The sequence below is a fragment of the Hemicordylus capensis genome, chromosome 5 (genome assembly GCF_027244095.1).
Source record: "Hemicordylus capensis ecotype Gifberg chromosome 5, rHemCap1.1.pri, whole genome shotgun sequence".
In the NCBI taxonomy this organism is placed as follows: Eukaryota; Metazoa; Chordata; class Lepidosauria; order Squamata; family Cordylidae; genus Hemicordylus; species Hemicordylus capensis.
In genome coordinates, this window is record NC_069661.1 from 256684552 (window position 1) to 256698242 (window position 13691).

Consider the following 13691-nt stretch of genomic DNA (forward strand, 5'->3'; position numbering starts at 1 on the left):
GCAGCCTGTAGGGCATTGGAAGTGGGCATGAGGTTGAAGCCCAAGCTGAGATGGGGTGGGGAGAGGAGCTACCCTTTCCCCTTCAAGCTCTTTGAAGGGCTGCAAGTCCAGTTTTTAAAACTGGGAAGTGCTGCGATTTCCCCTCTGCTTCTTGGACAAATTAACCGCTGCCCCTGACCCTCCTGGCTGTTCTGCTGGAGAGACCAGCTCGGCTGCAGCCCAGGAGATGCCAAGGCATTGCCATCAGGAGCCGGCGTCTTCGCGCAGAGGGGTTCTCGGGCTTGGGTCCCCAGAGGTCGTCCGTCTCCAGCTGGCCGAGAGAGTGACGGGGGATCGTGGGAGGAGGAGCAGCCCAGCAACGTCCCGGCACTCCAGGCCGGGCACTCCTCTCCCCCTGCACAGAGCTGCTCTGCGCTCACCGACGGGGCAAGAAGACGGCAGGGGTCAGTCGCGTGGCGCTCCGTGCCGGGGCTTCTCCCTTTGGCTGCTGAGCCAAGACACACGCCGAGCTTCACCTTAACAGAAGCCACGAAGGAGCCTTATATGTCCAGAGCGCCTCTGCAAGGCCGTGTCGTCGTCCCCCCCCCCCCCCGACGCTGCTCTTCCTCCCCCACTCACCGCATGATGGCTCGGTGCTTGGCAGAGTTTCCCTCCGGCTCTGGGGGACTCCCTGGGCATGCGCCTCTCCCCTTGGCGGGACCTTTTAGAGCTCTTTCTCTCTCTCTCTCACACACACACGGTCCACTCCCGACTTGCACACAAACGGCGGCCTCCCACTGAGCAGAGAGCGTCCCCTGCCGGGTGAAGAACCCTTCCTGGTGGCTCGCCGGAGTTGCTGAGCCCGAAGGCTGTTGGGCCGCGGCCACGCTCCACGCCAGGAGGAGTGGGCGCTGTGCCCTGGAGCAGAGGGAGCTGCCTCCGGGTGCCTGTCGCAGGCTGTCGGGCCCCACCGTGCCCCTTTCAGAGGGGGCCCCCCGTGCAAGCTTTGAAAGTGGCCCGAGAGGCAGGGAGGAGGGACGGGGGCCCGCAGCCGCCTCCCCGTGGTTCCTCGTGCTCTTTGCAAAGCTTGCGTCGCTCTTGAAGAGCTGCTCCGGTGGGGGTGGGGGGCACCTTTGCCACCCTGCCGCCACCCCCGCCCCGGCCAATAACCTGCTGCCTGTGGCAACCACCTCACCTGGCCTCATGCAAAGACTGCTCCCATCAGAATTGCGTGCTGTGCTCTGACTGGCAGGGTCTTCCCCAGACCTCACATCTGTGAGATCCTCTTACCTGGAGATGAACATAGGGACACAGAACATAGGAAGCTGCCATCTACTGAGTCAGGCCCCTGGTCCAGCTCGCTCAGGATTGTCTTCACAGACTGGCAGCCGCTTCCCCAAGGTTGCAGGCAGGAGTCTCTCCCAGCCCTCGCTTGGCGATGCTGCCAGGGCAGGAACTTGGACCCTCCTGCATGCCGGCAGATGCTCGGCCTGGGAGCTACGGACCCCTCCCTGAAGGGGGAGATCTCCCAGTGCGCACATGCAGCACCCCTCCAAGTGCAAACTCGGCTTGGCAAAGGGGACCAGTCCTGCTCGCTCGCCACTGCAAGTCTGGCTCCCCACCGGCAAGCGAGGGCAGGAGTCGAAGCCTGCACCTTCTGCCTGACAAGGGCTCCCGGCCACAAAGCGGCCTCAAGCAGTCCGCTGGTCCACGGAGGTGCGTTTTGGCTGCTAAGTTGGGTGGCCGGTCTCTGGACTGCACTTCCGGCCAGAGGTCTCTGATGGCCTCTCCCCATATTGTCTAGAAATCAAGCCATGGGGGAGGCAAACGGGCTCGGGCTTGTAGTGCTGGGGGGTGGCGAAGTGTGACCCTCCCCATTTATTTATTTATTTTATTTTTACATTTATATACCGCCTTTTGTTAAAAGAAAACCCCAAGGCGGTTTACAAAAGTTAAAACATACAATAAAAAGGCAATAAAAACATCAAGCAAAAAATATAAAAACATATAAAAACAGGCATAAAAACAATCCAACAGATAAAAACATACAGAAGCAGCAGTAAAAACAATTATGTAAAAGCCTGGGTAAAAAGCCAAGTCTTTACAAGCTTTCTAAAAGCCGTGATGGAGTCCGAGGAACGAATGGCGAATTTAAACGAATGAGTTTATTATGAACGAATTTAAACTGTGCCCCAAAGTGGCTCTTTGCCAAGCAGCACAAGGAGCTGGTCACAGATCTCCTGGGTCACTCCGGCTCCCAGGGGGGCCTTTGGGACTTGGGGCTCTGCTCTGGAGAGATGCACCTGCCCCCCGCCCCGCCCCATCCTGCATGCCCGGCAGTGCCCTCTCTGTGGCCTTCTAGAGGGCAGGCAGGGCCACCTGGAGGATCGAGGGAGCCCTGGACCCGCTTCCTTCCACGGGCTTCTAGCTGGGCTCTGCCACCACCACAGAAAGGCTGTGGGGACAGAGTGGGCCCCTCCAAGGACCCTGACCCTGAAGGGAGGCCGTTCCGGCCCAGGCTTAGGAAGCTGGGTGGAGGAGTCCACTCCTTGCCTGCGTGATGCTCCAGTGAGTTTGCAGATCCAGCTGCGGTTTTGCTCCCCCTCCAGGAGATGGAATTATCCCAGGGAACAGAGGAGGCTGCCTTCTACTGAGTCAGACCCTTGGTCTATCTAGCTCAGGATTGTCTACCCAGGCTGGCAGCGGCTTCTCCAAGGTTGCAGGCAGGAGTCTCTCTCAGCCCAATCTTGGAGATGCTGCCAGGGAGGGAACTTGGACCCTTCTGCATGCAAGAAGGCCTAATCCCTTCAGGGGAAGATCTTCCGGTGCGCACAGGGCTAGGAGTGTGAGCTGGAAAGTCCCTGGATCAAATCCTGCCTCTGCAAGACTCTATTATCTCAACCCTCCATGTCTGCCATATGGGAGAATAACACTATCCTACCTTAAAGGGTTGTTGTGAGGATGATGGAGCAGCTGTATGTGAAATGCACTGAACACTCAAAAAAAATTGTTCTCATAGTTATGGCCACGATCCATTCCAGGGACTGTGGAATGCCAGTCTTGAGTTACCTTCTCCCCAGAAGGGTGGGGTCTTGCAAGCCGAATCCCATCCAGTTCCATTTCATTTCCCCCTCCCCTGTAGAAGGAATCTTGCCCCCCTAATCCGTTCCAGAGGCTGCAGGAATCCAGCCCCTGTCGCAGGCGGTGGCCAGGATGGTTGGGGGCAAACCCTGGTGTGGATCCGGTGCCTTTTGGATGGGAGGCCGCGGCTGAGCCGAGGATGGGCACAATGCCCCTATTCTTCTGCTTTCTTGGCAGGCAGCAAGGTGCTGTCAAGGCCAACCCTCGCCCCAAGCTGCCGGTCTGACCTCGTCTTCTTTTCTCCTCCCTGCAGGCCTGTGCCCGGACTGGGAGACGTGGGACCCCAGCCAGCCTGTGGAGAATGCCCGGGAAGCCATGCAGCAGGCGGATGACTGGCTGGGCGTGCCACAGGTACCCGCTGTGTGCAGTTTGGGCTGAGGGGGGAGCCTGGTAGCAGGAAGGAGAGGAAGGGGGGAGAGGTGGAGAGAGCCCCAGGCGCGAGGTTGCTGGGGCTTCGGGAACCCTTTTATCCCCCAGGTCTGCTCCTGTGCCTTAACTGTCCTTCAACGGGCAGAAGTTCAACAGGTCAGGTTTTGTGACATGCTGGGGAAAGGTTTGCCCATTGAACTTCTTCCGGTTAGACAGCTTTCTAAGGGAGCCCGTCTGCCCAGGGCTGGGAAAACCCAGAGCTCTTCCTCGGTGAGTTTTGCTTCTCAACACCCACTCTTCCCCACAGGTGATTGCCCCCGAAGAGATTGTGGACCCCAATGTGGACGAGCACTCGGTCATGACGTATTTGTCTCAGTTCCCCAAAGCCAAGCTGAAGCCCGGAGCCCCCCTGCGCTCTAAGCAGCTCAACCCCAAGAAGGCCAAGGCGTATGGCCCAGGTAGGTAGCCCTTGTGCAGGCAGGGGGCCAAGCGGGCCGGCGGGTGGGCAGGGGTGGAGGGGAGCTGCTGGCCCCGAGGATTAGGGCAGGACCCAGCCTGTCCTGTCCTTTAGCCGAGGCTTCATCTGCAGAAGTCAGCGGGTGAAACAGTCTGCGGCCGGGAGCTAGACCCCCTCCTCACCTGCGCACACCTGAACATCACATGTGCCCTGCTGGATCCGACCCAAAGGCCATCAAGTCCAGCATCCGGCTTCCCACAGTAGCTAGCCATATGCCTCTGGGAGGCCCACAAGCAGGAGGTGCAGGCAACAGGCCCCCTGCCCCGCGATGCACCCTCTGCGCAGGATTCTTCCCCTCCTCGTCTGCCCGGAATCTCCTGCCACCCTTCTAGCGGTTCAGGGGGCGGCTGCAGAGGCCGGTTCAAAATTCAGCCACGCAGAGCTCCCGTTTTTTTCAGTCGTGTGTCAGTTAAAAACCAGGCTGGAGACGGGGAGCCTGATGGTGGGAGAAGCCCTGGCGGGGGGTGGGGGGCGGGAGGCTGAGCGGGCCCCGCCCAGATTCCATCCCCAACTTTGGAGTGAGGTAGGAAGGGAAAAGGCCCTACCCAGCCGGGGCATCTTTGCTCACGGCCAGGCTCCCTGCCTCTGGCCTGGTTTTTAACGGGTGGCTGTCTTAACTGGCCCCCGGAAACCAGGAGCGTGCCGAGCTCCCAAATTAGGGCCAGAGGCTCCTCCTACCCTCATGCCAACTGTGTGGACTGCAGGAAAGTCCGCACGACTTTTGCTTGGCAGACGTTGGAGAGGGTCAGATCTCCCTTGCGTTGCTTCGTTGGCCTTGGTCGTCGTTGGCCATACTTGGCAATGAAGTTGCATTACTGGCCTGCCTTGAGTAGTTCTCCGCCTCCCCACAAATAATAATAATTTCAAAAAGGTCAGCAAAGGAAGCATGCCACTCCATGGAGAGCAGCGGAGTTACCTGCCAATGCCTTCTCATCAAATTTATTATTAACATTATTGTGTATTCCGCAGGAGAGTATTCTCTCCTGTTATGGGGCAGCCTTCTACTGCCTCTTAACACTTGCACGGCAGCCACAAATCCAACAAGGCCATCTTTCCTCCGCAGTGAGATGGGGAAAGGGCTTCACCTGTTAGATTTCTGCTTTTCATGAAGCTGTTTAAGACTCAGGGGACTGCCAGAGGGAGGAAAATGGTGGCAGCTCTGCCTGCTGTGTGCCATTTCAATACTCATGTAAACAGCTTTGGAACCAGTTTTGCTGTTTCGGCTTCACCCAAAGAACCTTGGATAGGGTTGCCAACTTTTGAGCCAGTCACTGTTGCTGTGCCCTTAACAGCAGCTTGATCTGCAGAAGTCAGCAAAGGAAGCAGGTCACTCCATGGAGAGAGACATAGTTACCCGCTAATGCCTACTCATCAAATGTATTTATTATTAAATTAATTTAATAATGCATTACCATTTGTTATTAAACTATTACTTTTTTTTTTAAGTACAAGAGTTGGCCAGGTCCGGTTTCTTTCCCATCATCTGGCAACGCTTTCTGGGAATTTGTCATTTGCTTAGTGCACTGGGAATGATTTTTTTCAAAACCTATTGTCCTTCCACAGAATTAAAGTTCATTGGTTAGGAGTCTTGACAACGGAAGAGGCTTGAAATGGATTTATATTAGTTGCACAGGGCAGCATCAAGCCACTTTGAAGTTTCTGGACTGCTGCCTCCCCCTCGCTGGCTTGATCCCAAACTTAGCAGTGAGGTACAGCCGACCTCCTTCTGGTGGCCCACCTCCCAGGACTGCTGCTGTTGTGATAATGCACGTGTATGCAGGGGACGGTGGCTTGATTATGCCTCCTGATACTATGGGGCGGTTCTCACGACCAACAAAAATCGGGCTAGGAGAGCCTAGCCCGATTTTTGTTGGTCGTAAGAACCACCGGGCTCGCATCCGAGCCGGGTGGTTCTTGAGCGGGTAACCCACTCGAGAACCCCTGCTAAAAAGCAGGTTTGCGGAGCGAGCGCTCCAGCAAACCTGCTTTTTAGGCTTGTGAGTAGCCGTGGCGTGGCTTCGCACCATGCCTACCCATGAGTAGACCCCCGGCTGGGAGGCAAAAAGCAGCCTCCCGGCTCGGGGGTCTCCCCAGTATGCCCTGCGCGCTTGCGCAGGGCATACTGGGGCTTGCGGGGGCCACACGGCCCCTGCTCCCCCCACCCCCGCCAGCTCCGCCACGGAGCCGGGCATCGTGTGGGCAGCCGATCTGGCTGCCCAATGTTCCCTGCCCGCCCGTCTGCGGGGAGAGCGGGCTTAGCCCGCTCTCTCCGCAGTTTTAACAAAAGGCCCATCTCTATGACTGGGAACATTACATGTGATGGTGGCTACTTAAGAACATAAGAACAGCCCTGCTGGATCAGGCCCAAGGAGGCCCATCTAGTCCAGCATCCTGTTTCACACAGTGGCCCACCAGATGCCGCTGGAAGCCTATAGGCAGGAGTTGAAGGCATGCCCTCTCTCCTGCTGTGACTCCCCTTCAACTGGTACTCAGAGGCATCCTGCCTTTGAGGCTGGAGGTGGCCCACAGCCCTCCGACTAGTAGCCGTCAATAGACCTCTCCTCCATGAAGTTATCCAAACCCCTCTTCAAGCCATCCAGGTTGTTGGCTGTCACCACATCTTGTGGTAGAGAATTCCACAAGTAGGTGATGCGTTGTGTGAAAAAGTACCTCCGTTTGTTGGTCCTAGATTTCCTGGCAATCAATTTCATGGGATGAGCCCTGGTTCTAGTGTGATGGGAGAGGGAGAAGAATCCATCACCACATCCTATGGCACAGAATTCCATTATGTGCTGCATGAAGAAGAACTCCCTTTTGTCGGTCCTGAATGTCCTGGCTATCAGTTTCATGGGATGTGACCCCTGGTTCTAGGGTTGTGAGTGAGAGAGGGAGAAGAACGTCTCCCTGTTATCACTGTTTCTGCAGACTGGGGAGGGGGAGCACTGTGGCCCCCTCCACCTCAGCACAGCAATTCAGGATGGGAAAGACATCCTACATTGTGACGCCAATGGAGGAATTGGGAAGGAGTAACCTCTGGACTCTCTCCACAGGTATCGAACCACATGGGAACACAGTGCTGAAACCAGCCCATTTCACTGTTGAGACTATCGAGGCTGGATTGGGAGAGGTGCTGGTTTATATTGAAGACCCTGAAGGACACACAGAGGAGGTACTGGCTCTGGGTGTTTCTGCCCCTTTCTGTCCACCTTCCACCATGCACCATGAAAGCCATGCCTTTTGCAGGATTCTGCACTCTTGCAATTTGGAATTAGAGGCCTGCAGATAGAAGGCAGCAGTTAGAACAAGCCACCCTCTCCTAATACACATGTTGCTCTCTGTCCCACATCACTAGTTTTGCTATCGACTAATTCCTCTGGTCATCACTGACCTCAGATGCTGCTAAATATTTAATGTGCCTCCATAGGCTCACACTAGGCCTGTGCCAAAATGCAGAAGTCCTAATCTGTACCAAGTTCATATGAGGACACAGCTTTTGTGGACGGGCCCAAATGAGAGGGACGTTGGTGGAAGGTTTTCCTTGGAAAGAGGCCTCTTTGCCTGTTAGCAGGCAAGACCAGTTGAATTGGACACTTCAGGGGGTGTCCTTCCATTTTGAGGGGGCTTGCACAGGAGAACCTCTTGCCAGCTTTTGCCCCAGGGTCTGGATCCCACCTTGCTGTTCAGAACCCTGTCTGGTGCCCCGGATTTGCCAGTGGGAACCTTCTCTCACCGGAATGCCATGTGGTGGTGTGTGGTTGAGCAAGCCCTTTTCTCTCCTGCTCTGAAGAGATGCTAGTTCCATTCTAAGCCAATGGCAAGAGTCCTTCATCCTCCCCGGATTAACATCTTCTGCTTTCCTCCCTCTCTTAGGCCAAAGTGGTTGCCAACAATGACAAGAATCGGACTTATTCTGTTTCCTATGTGCCAAAGGTGGCTGGGTTGCATAAGGTGAGAGCCCCCCCCCCTTATCTTGCCTCTCAGCTTTGTCCTGGTGGTCTATAGATGAGGCCCAATTATTTCTGGATAAACTTTCTGTGCCTTCAAGCAGCATAGCCAGCAGATAGATCAACAGGTGCCATTTTCTCCATCTGGGTGCTTTCCTAATTAGACCCTGCAACGGGGTCACGACATATATCCAAAGTGTGCTTCTGCACTTCCTGTGCTGTGACACCGCAGTCCCTACACGGACAGCAGGGTGCCATTCACATTTCCGATGCCTTGTTTCGGATTTAATCGCTGCGATTTATTGCTATAACGTCGCATGTCCAACGTGAAAAGGTCGCTGTATTTCCCGGTTGTTAGCTTTCGCGGGACTGCTCCCCCTGCTGGTAGCTTTGCTATTTACGTTTTGAATGCAATTTGCTTGAACCAAAGCATTTTGCCACTGTTGAGCGGGTAACTGGAAAGTGCCCAAGAGAAATTCACCTGTTGAACTTCTGTTTGCCATGCAGCTCTTAGGATCACTCAGCCTCTTGCAGGAAGAAAGATAGGTGGGTTTTCATGGGTTTTCCCTATGGGGGCAAGGGTTTGCTATTCAGCATGGAGTTTGCAGTGAGGAAATAATCTTATAGTTAACAAAACAGCACCTCTTCAGTTTCTAGGTCTCATGGCAGTGGAGATTAGTTGCTGTGGCTCCCTCCCCAGATTGCCCTCTGCTACCTTTTCCCTTTCCACCCTCTGCATTAGGAACACAGAAACATAGGCAGCTGCCTTATATCGAGTCAGACCATTGGCCAGTTTAGCTCAGAATTGTCTACCCAGACTGGCAGCGACTTCTCCAAGGTTGCAGGCAGGAGTCTCTCTCAGCCCTCTCTCGGAGATGCTGCCAGGGAGGGAACCTGGGGCCTTCTGCATGCAAGCAGGCAGATGCTGTTCCACTGAGCTACGGCCCCATCCCTTAAGGGGAATACCTTACAGCAGCCCTTGCTCACGTGTAGTAGTCACCGATCCAAATGCAAAGCAGGGCCGGGTGGGGCCAGGGTGGAGAAGTCCCTGCACCCGAGTCTCCCCTCCCACCCTTGGTGCATGTGCCCGTCCAGGCTGGGTTTTCCCAAACGGATCTGCAGACAAGAGGGGAGCAACCCATCGGAAAGCAAAACAGTGGGAAGAAAAAGGTTTGTCAAAGTGTCACGGTGCTCTGTCACTTTACTGCAATGCTCACTGCTTTTCCCTGAAAGAATGGAGGCGATTCTAGCAGAGCTTCAGAGCTGTTCGGATTCTTAGTGGGTGCTCGAAGGTCGCCCGTGACGAAGCTGCTCTCCGGAATGCACGGGGCATGGCGCTAACACGATCCAGGGCAGAGGCACTCTGAGAAGCCCTCTGCTCCCTGCTTCCTGCTCTCCTTCCCCGCCCTGCACTCTGTCTCACCCCCCCGCCCACTGTCCAAACACAGGTCACCGTCCTCTTTGCCGGGCAGAACATTGACAAGAGCCCCTTTGAAGTCAACGTGGGCATGGCCCTGGGGGATGCCAACAAGGTGACTGCCCGGGGCCCCGGCCTGGAGCCCGTGGGCAACGTGGCCAACAAGCCCACATACTTCGACATCTACACGGCAGGTAAGCAGCCGGGCACTCCTGGGAGGTGGGCCCAGAGGGTGGGTGGGAGCCAGGATTCTAGAAGGAAAGGCCAAAGGTCCACCATCCTGTCCAACAGCAGCCGACCTGATATCTGCAGGAAACCCAAAAGCAGGGTATGAAGGCAAGAACCCCCCCCCGCCCATTGTTGCCTCCCCCCCACCAACTCCAGCAACTGCATCTGACCACAGAGGTCTTATTTAGCTGTCATAACTAAAAGCCACCAATGGAGTCACTGTGGAGTTGTCTAATCCCCTTTTAGAGCTTTCTAAACCAGTGGCCAGCAACATGTCTTGTGGCTGTGAGTTCCACAAGCAAATTCTAGGAATATTGCTGCTTTTTAGTTCCAGACTCTGAGCCCAGCTGGGGCAAAGCAGGGTAAAATGGTTAGAGGGCAGCTGTGGGGAGGGATTGTTGGGCCATTAAGCACTCCCCCATTATCTATTGATATGCAGCAAGGTTTGTGCTCACATTATTCTGCTCTCTATGTTCCTTTCCTTAAGCTGTGTCGATTCATAGCCAGGCCGGGGACTTGGTGGGAATGGCATGCGTGCTGGGGCTAGTGTGGTGTCTGGACGAGGCAGGCAGGGGCCGGAGGGGGTGTGAGTCCTCTGACCAGGTCTCTGTCTCCAGGCGCCGGGACAGGCGATGTGGGTGTGGTGATTGTGGATCCCCAGGGCCGTCGCGACACTGTGGAGGTGGTTCTAGAGGACAAAGGCGACAGCATCTTCCGGTGCACTTACCGGCCTGTCCTGGAAGGTCCACACACCATCTACGTCACCTTCGCTGGAGCTCAGATCCCCAAAAGCCCCTTCACGGTCAACGTTGCAGAAGGTAAGGGGCTTCCCTCCAGCTTTCCACAGGACCCGTTTGGGAACCCCTTCCTCACCCCCTGCTTCCACCCTGTGCCTGACATTCATCTCCATATTCCATTCTAATGAGTTCCTGAACCCTCCCTAAGCCAGCGGAACCCTTTCCCACTGGACAAAGCCCACCAAATGAGACCACGTGGGGTGTAGTGTATGCTGGACTTGAAGCAGGGAGACGGAGGTTCAAATCTGTGATTGGACATGAAGCTAGCTCACTGGGTGACCCTCAGGCCTGGTGTGTTTTCTCTCAGCCTGACCTACCCTGCAGGGTTGGTGTGAGGAGGAAAATGAGATAACCCCAAGTATGCCTCCCTAAGTACCTTGGAGGAAGTGTGGAGTACAATTTCTTAGTAAAATAGACCTTATTACTCTTATAGGGAATGCCCCCATTTCCAGATTCTGGAAAACCAAATCCTTAGGCAGGTAGTCGTACCTGGAACTTTCGGGTGCAACATGGACTAACATGATAAAAGCCAAAAGCCCACATCCCTGGATAGGCCAGAGGCACATTTCCCCCCAAACCCAGCATCCTTGGAAGCCCTCATGGCAACAGCCCATGTTTGGAAGGGAAGAGAGGGCCCAGAGAAGGTTTTCCTTCACATTGTGGTCCCCGGAGAAGAGACCCGGCCCCAAATCCTGGGTCTCTGATCCCTCCGCCCTTGAGGCTCACCAGGGCCAGGACATTTGCAAAAGATGGTCCGTCTCTCTTCCAGACAGGCCTGGCGGGGCACGGGGGGCCCTGGGCCCCACGGACCGATCGGGGCGTGCCAGCCTCCCCCTGAGAGGAGGGCAGCAGAAGCTCCCACCTGTCAAGGAGAGGCTGGAGCGGCCTCAGGTAGGTTTGGCTGCTCTCAGCCTTCCACTGAGACCCCCCCCCCCCACTTGCACATTGTTTCCTGTGAGGTAAAGGTCCCACTTTTTACACCCAAGAAAGGCCTGGTTTTCATGTTGCTGTTTGGAGGAGGTAAAATGACAAACGTTGCATTTGATGAGAAGGCCTTTGTTTATGGTGTGGGACCACCTCTGGCTTTCCATGGGAAAACATGGAAATATTTGAGATATTCAAACGAAATGTGCAACTGGCAAGATTCACCTCATGGCGATTTCTATCCGCCCCATTAACAAGTGAAGTGAGACTCAAATGGTGTAGGAAGGAGCCTGAGCCATCGGTGCTCCCAGGAAACCGATGAAGCTGCCTTGTGCTGAGTCAGACCTGGGTCCATCTAGCTGAGTGTGGCTGCTCTGACTGGCAGCGGCTTTTCAGTGTCTCCGCCGAGAACGGGCTCGTTACCTGCTCCCTGACACGTTAGCTGGGGATGCCAAGGTTGAACCTCGCTCAGAGGGGGCCAGTTGGAGGCTCCTCAGCTATTGCTGGACTACAATTCCCACCATCCCTAGCCACCGTGGTTTTCAACCATTGCCGCTGGGAATGGTGGGGGTTGTAGTTCAGCAGCATCTGGGACCCAAGCTTGAGAACTCCTGCTTTTGCCCATGGGGGGCTTCCCCAGAGCGGTTGGCCTGTTTCACCGGGCCGTGCTGGCGGAGAGGATGGTACGGCTTCCCTCTTCCTCAGCGACTGTCGTTGCCAAATGCCAAGGTTGGCCACGTGGTCGAAAACTGGGTAGGACCCAGCGCTGGGAGCAGTGTGTGCTCCTGACTCCCGTGCTCCTGACTTTCAGTCGTGTGTGAGCATGAGGACAGGGAGTGATCGTGGATGAGGAAGTTGCTGGGTAGGGGAGCTTTTCCTCCAGCCTTGCCAAAATGTGGGGTCTGAGAGTGGGGAAGGGCAGCACCGTCCTCTCCAGCTTCTCTCTCACACACCGTCACTCCCTGCAACTCCTAGTCACTTGTCTGCTCGCACATGATTGAAGATCGGGACGCCGGCAGCTCCAGAAACTTGGGAGGGGTGGTGGTGGTGCTTGCCCTTCTCCGTTTCCAACCCTCTGAACTGCCTTGCTGGGTGTTGGGACCATTCGCAGTGCTGTGGCCCCCTGACGTGGACACTGCTCTGTTCCCGAACGGAGCTTTTTGCAAGCTCTCTGGCCCATGCGCCTCATGCCTCCTCCCGCTGCAGTTCGGACGTTCCCAGGAAACAGGCCCTGGGTCTGCAGAGGGACCTGGGGTCTGCCGGCAACCTCCCTCCTTCCTGCCGTGCAAAACAGGAACCTCTGACACATCGCCGCTTCCTGCCAAGCCCTCCTGCCCCCCTATAGCCGAGCAGGGCTCTCTGACCACGACAGAGGAGAGGTGTGTGGGCGTCCTCAGGACAGCCCTGCTGGATCAGGCCCAAGGAGGCCCCTCCACTCCAGCGCCCTGATGCCCACAGTGGCCCTCCAGATGCCTCCGGGAAGGGTGAAGGTGTGCCCTCTCTCCTGCGGTCGCTCCCCTGCAACGGGTATTCGGAAGCATCCTGCCTCTGAGCGTGGAGGCAGCCTAGAGCCACCAAGACCTCTGGCCATCGGCAGACCTGTCCCCTGTGAGCCAAGAGAGATGAAGGTTGCCCGTTCCGTCCAGACGCTCTTCGCCGTTGCGTTTGGCCCTCTCAGCATCCCCATTGAGTGCAATCCCTGAAAGACAGTGACTTATTGCCCTGGGTCACCCAGTGAGTTAGTGGGCCTGCAAGCCCTTCTCCCCGGATCCCAACTAGCTGGGATCAGACTGGCTATCCATTGGGCAAGGGCGTGCATGATCTCGGAGGCAGTCTCCCCTTGATTGTGTGGGAGCGGAGCCGGGCTTTGAGAACAGGTTCTTGGGAGGCGGGCAAACCGAGGCCAGGCCAGGCCACACTTGCTGCCCCCCCCCGTCCCCTCCTGGTCCTCAGGCTGTGTTCCGCTGCCTCGTGTGCGTCCGGGCGATGCCTGCTTCCTCGCCCCCCCGCCCCTCACTAACGCCTCCTCTCCTCTCTCCTCTGACCCCTGCAGCTCTGCCTCCCCCGCCTCCGCCCGGCGTCTCCCCCATTCAGATCATCCCTCAGTCCGTCCGCACCCCGCCTGCCGACAAGGCCAAGAAAACCCCGCCCCCCACTCTGCCCAAGCCGCGCAAACCAAGTTAGTAGTAGTGCAAGCGGGGCCCGGCCCGGCTGGCCCCCTGCGCTTGCGAGCATGACTTGGTTCCGCCCTGGCATGGCACAGGCAGGCCCAGAGGGACACCCTCCCCAACTGGCCCTGGCTCTGACTGAGCGGTGCTTTGGTTTGCGGGGCGGGAGGTGGGGAAGAAGAGTGAATCAAAAGTTTTTATCCCTCT

General features: G+C 56.4%; 1 protein-coding gene across 8 annotated transcripts in view; it reads left to right on the forward strand.

Annotated features, from left to right (window-relative positions):
• The window catches only part of FLNC (filamin C), a 104032-nt gene that overhangs the window by 37200 nt on the left and 53141 nt on the right, over window positions 1–13691 (forward strand). For 4 of the 8 annotated variants that reach the window (XM_053252963.1, XM_053252964.1, XM_053252959.1 and 1 more), the window contains exons 3-9: window positions 3374–3471; window positions 3797–3947; window positions 7057–7175; window positions 7877–7954; window positions 9399–9561; window positions 10213–10413; window positions 13370–13495. In XM_053252963.1, the coding sequence (XP_053108938.1) occupies window positions 3374–3471; window positions 3797–3947; window positions 7057–7175; window positions 7877–7954; window positions 9399–9561; window positions 10213–10413; window positions 13370–13495 (936 nt within the window). The remainder of the gene's footprint in view (window positions 1–3373; window positions 3472–3796; window positions 3948–7056; window positions 7176–7876; window positions 7955–9398; window positions 9562–10212; window positions 10414–13369; window positions 13496–13691) is intronic. The other 4 variants (XM_053252966.1, XM_053252967.1, XM_053252961.1 and 1 more) reach the window with 1 other exon arrangement.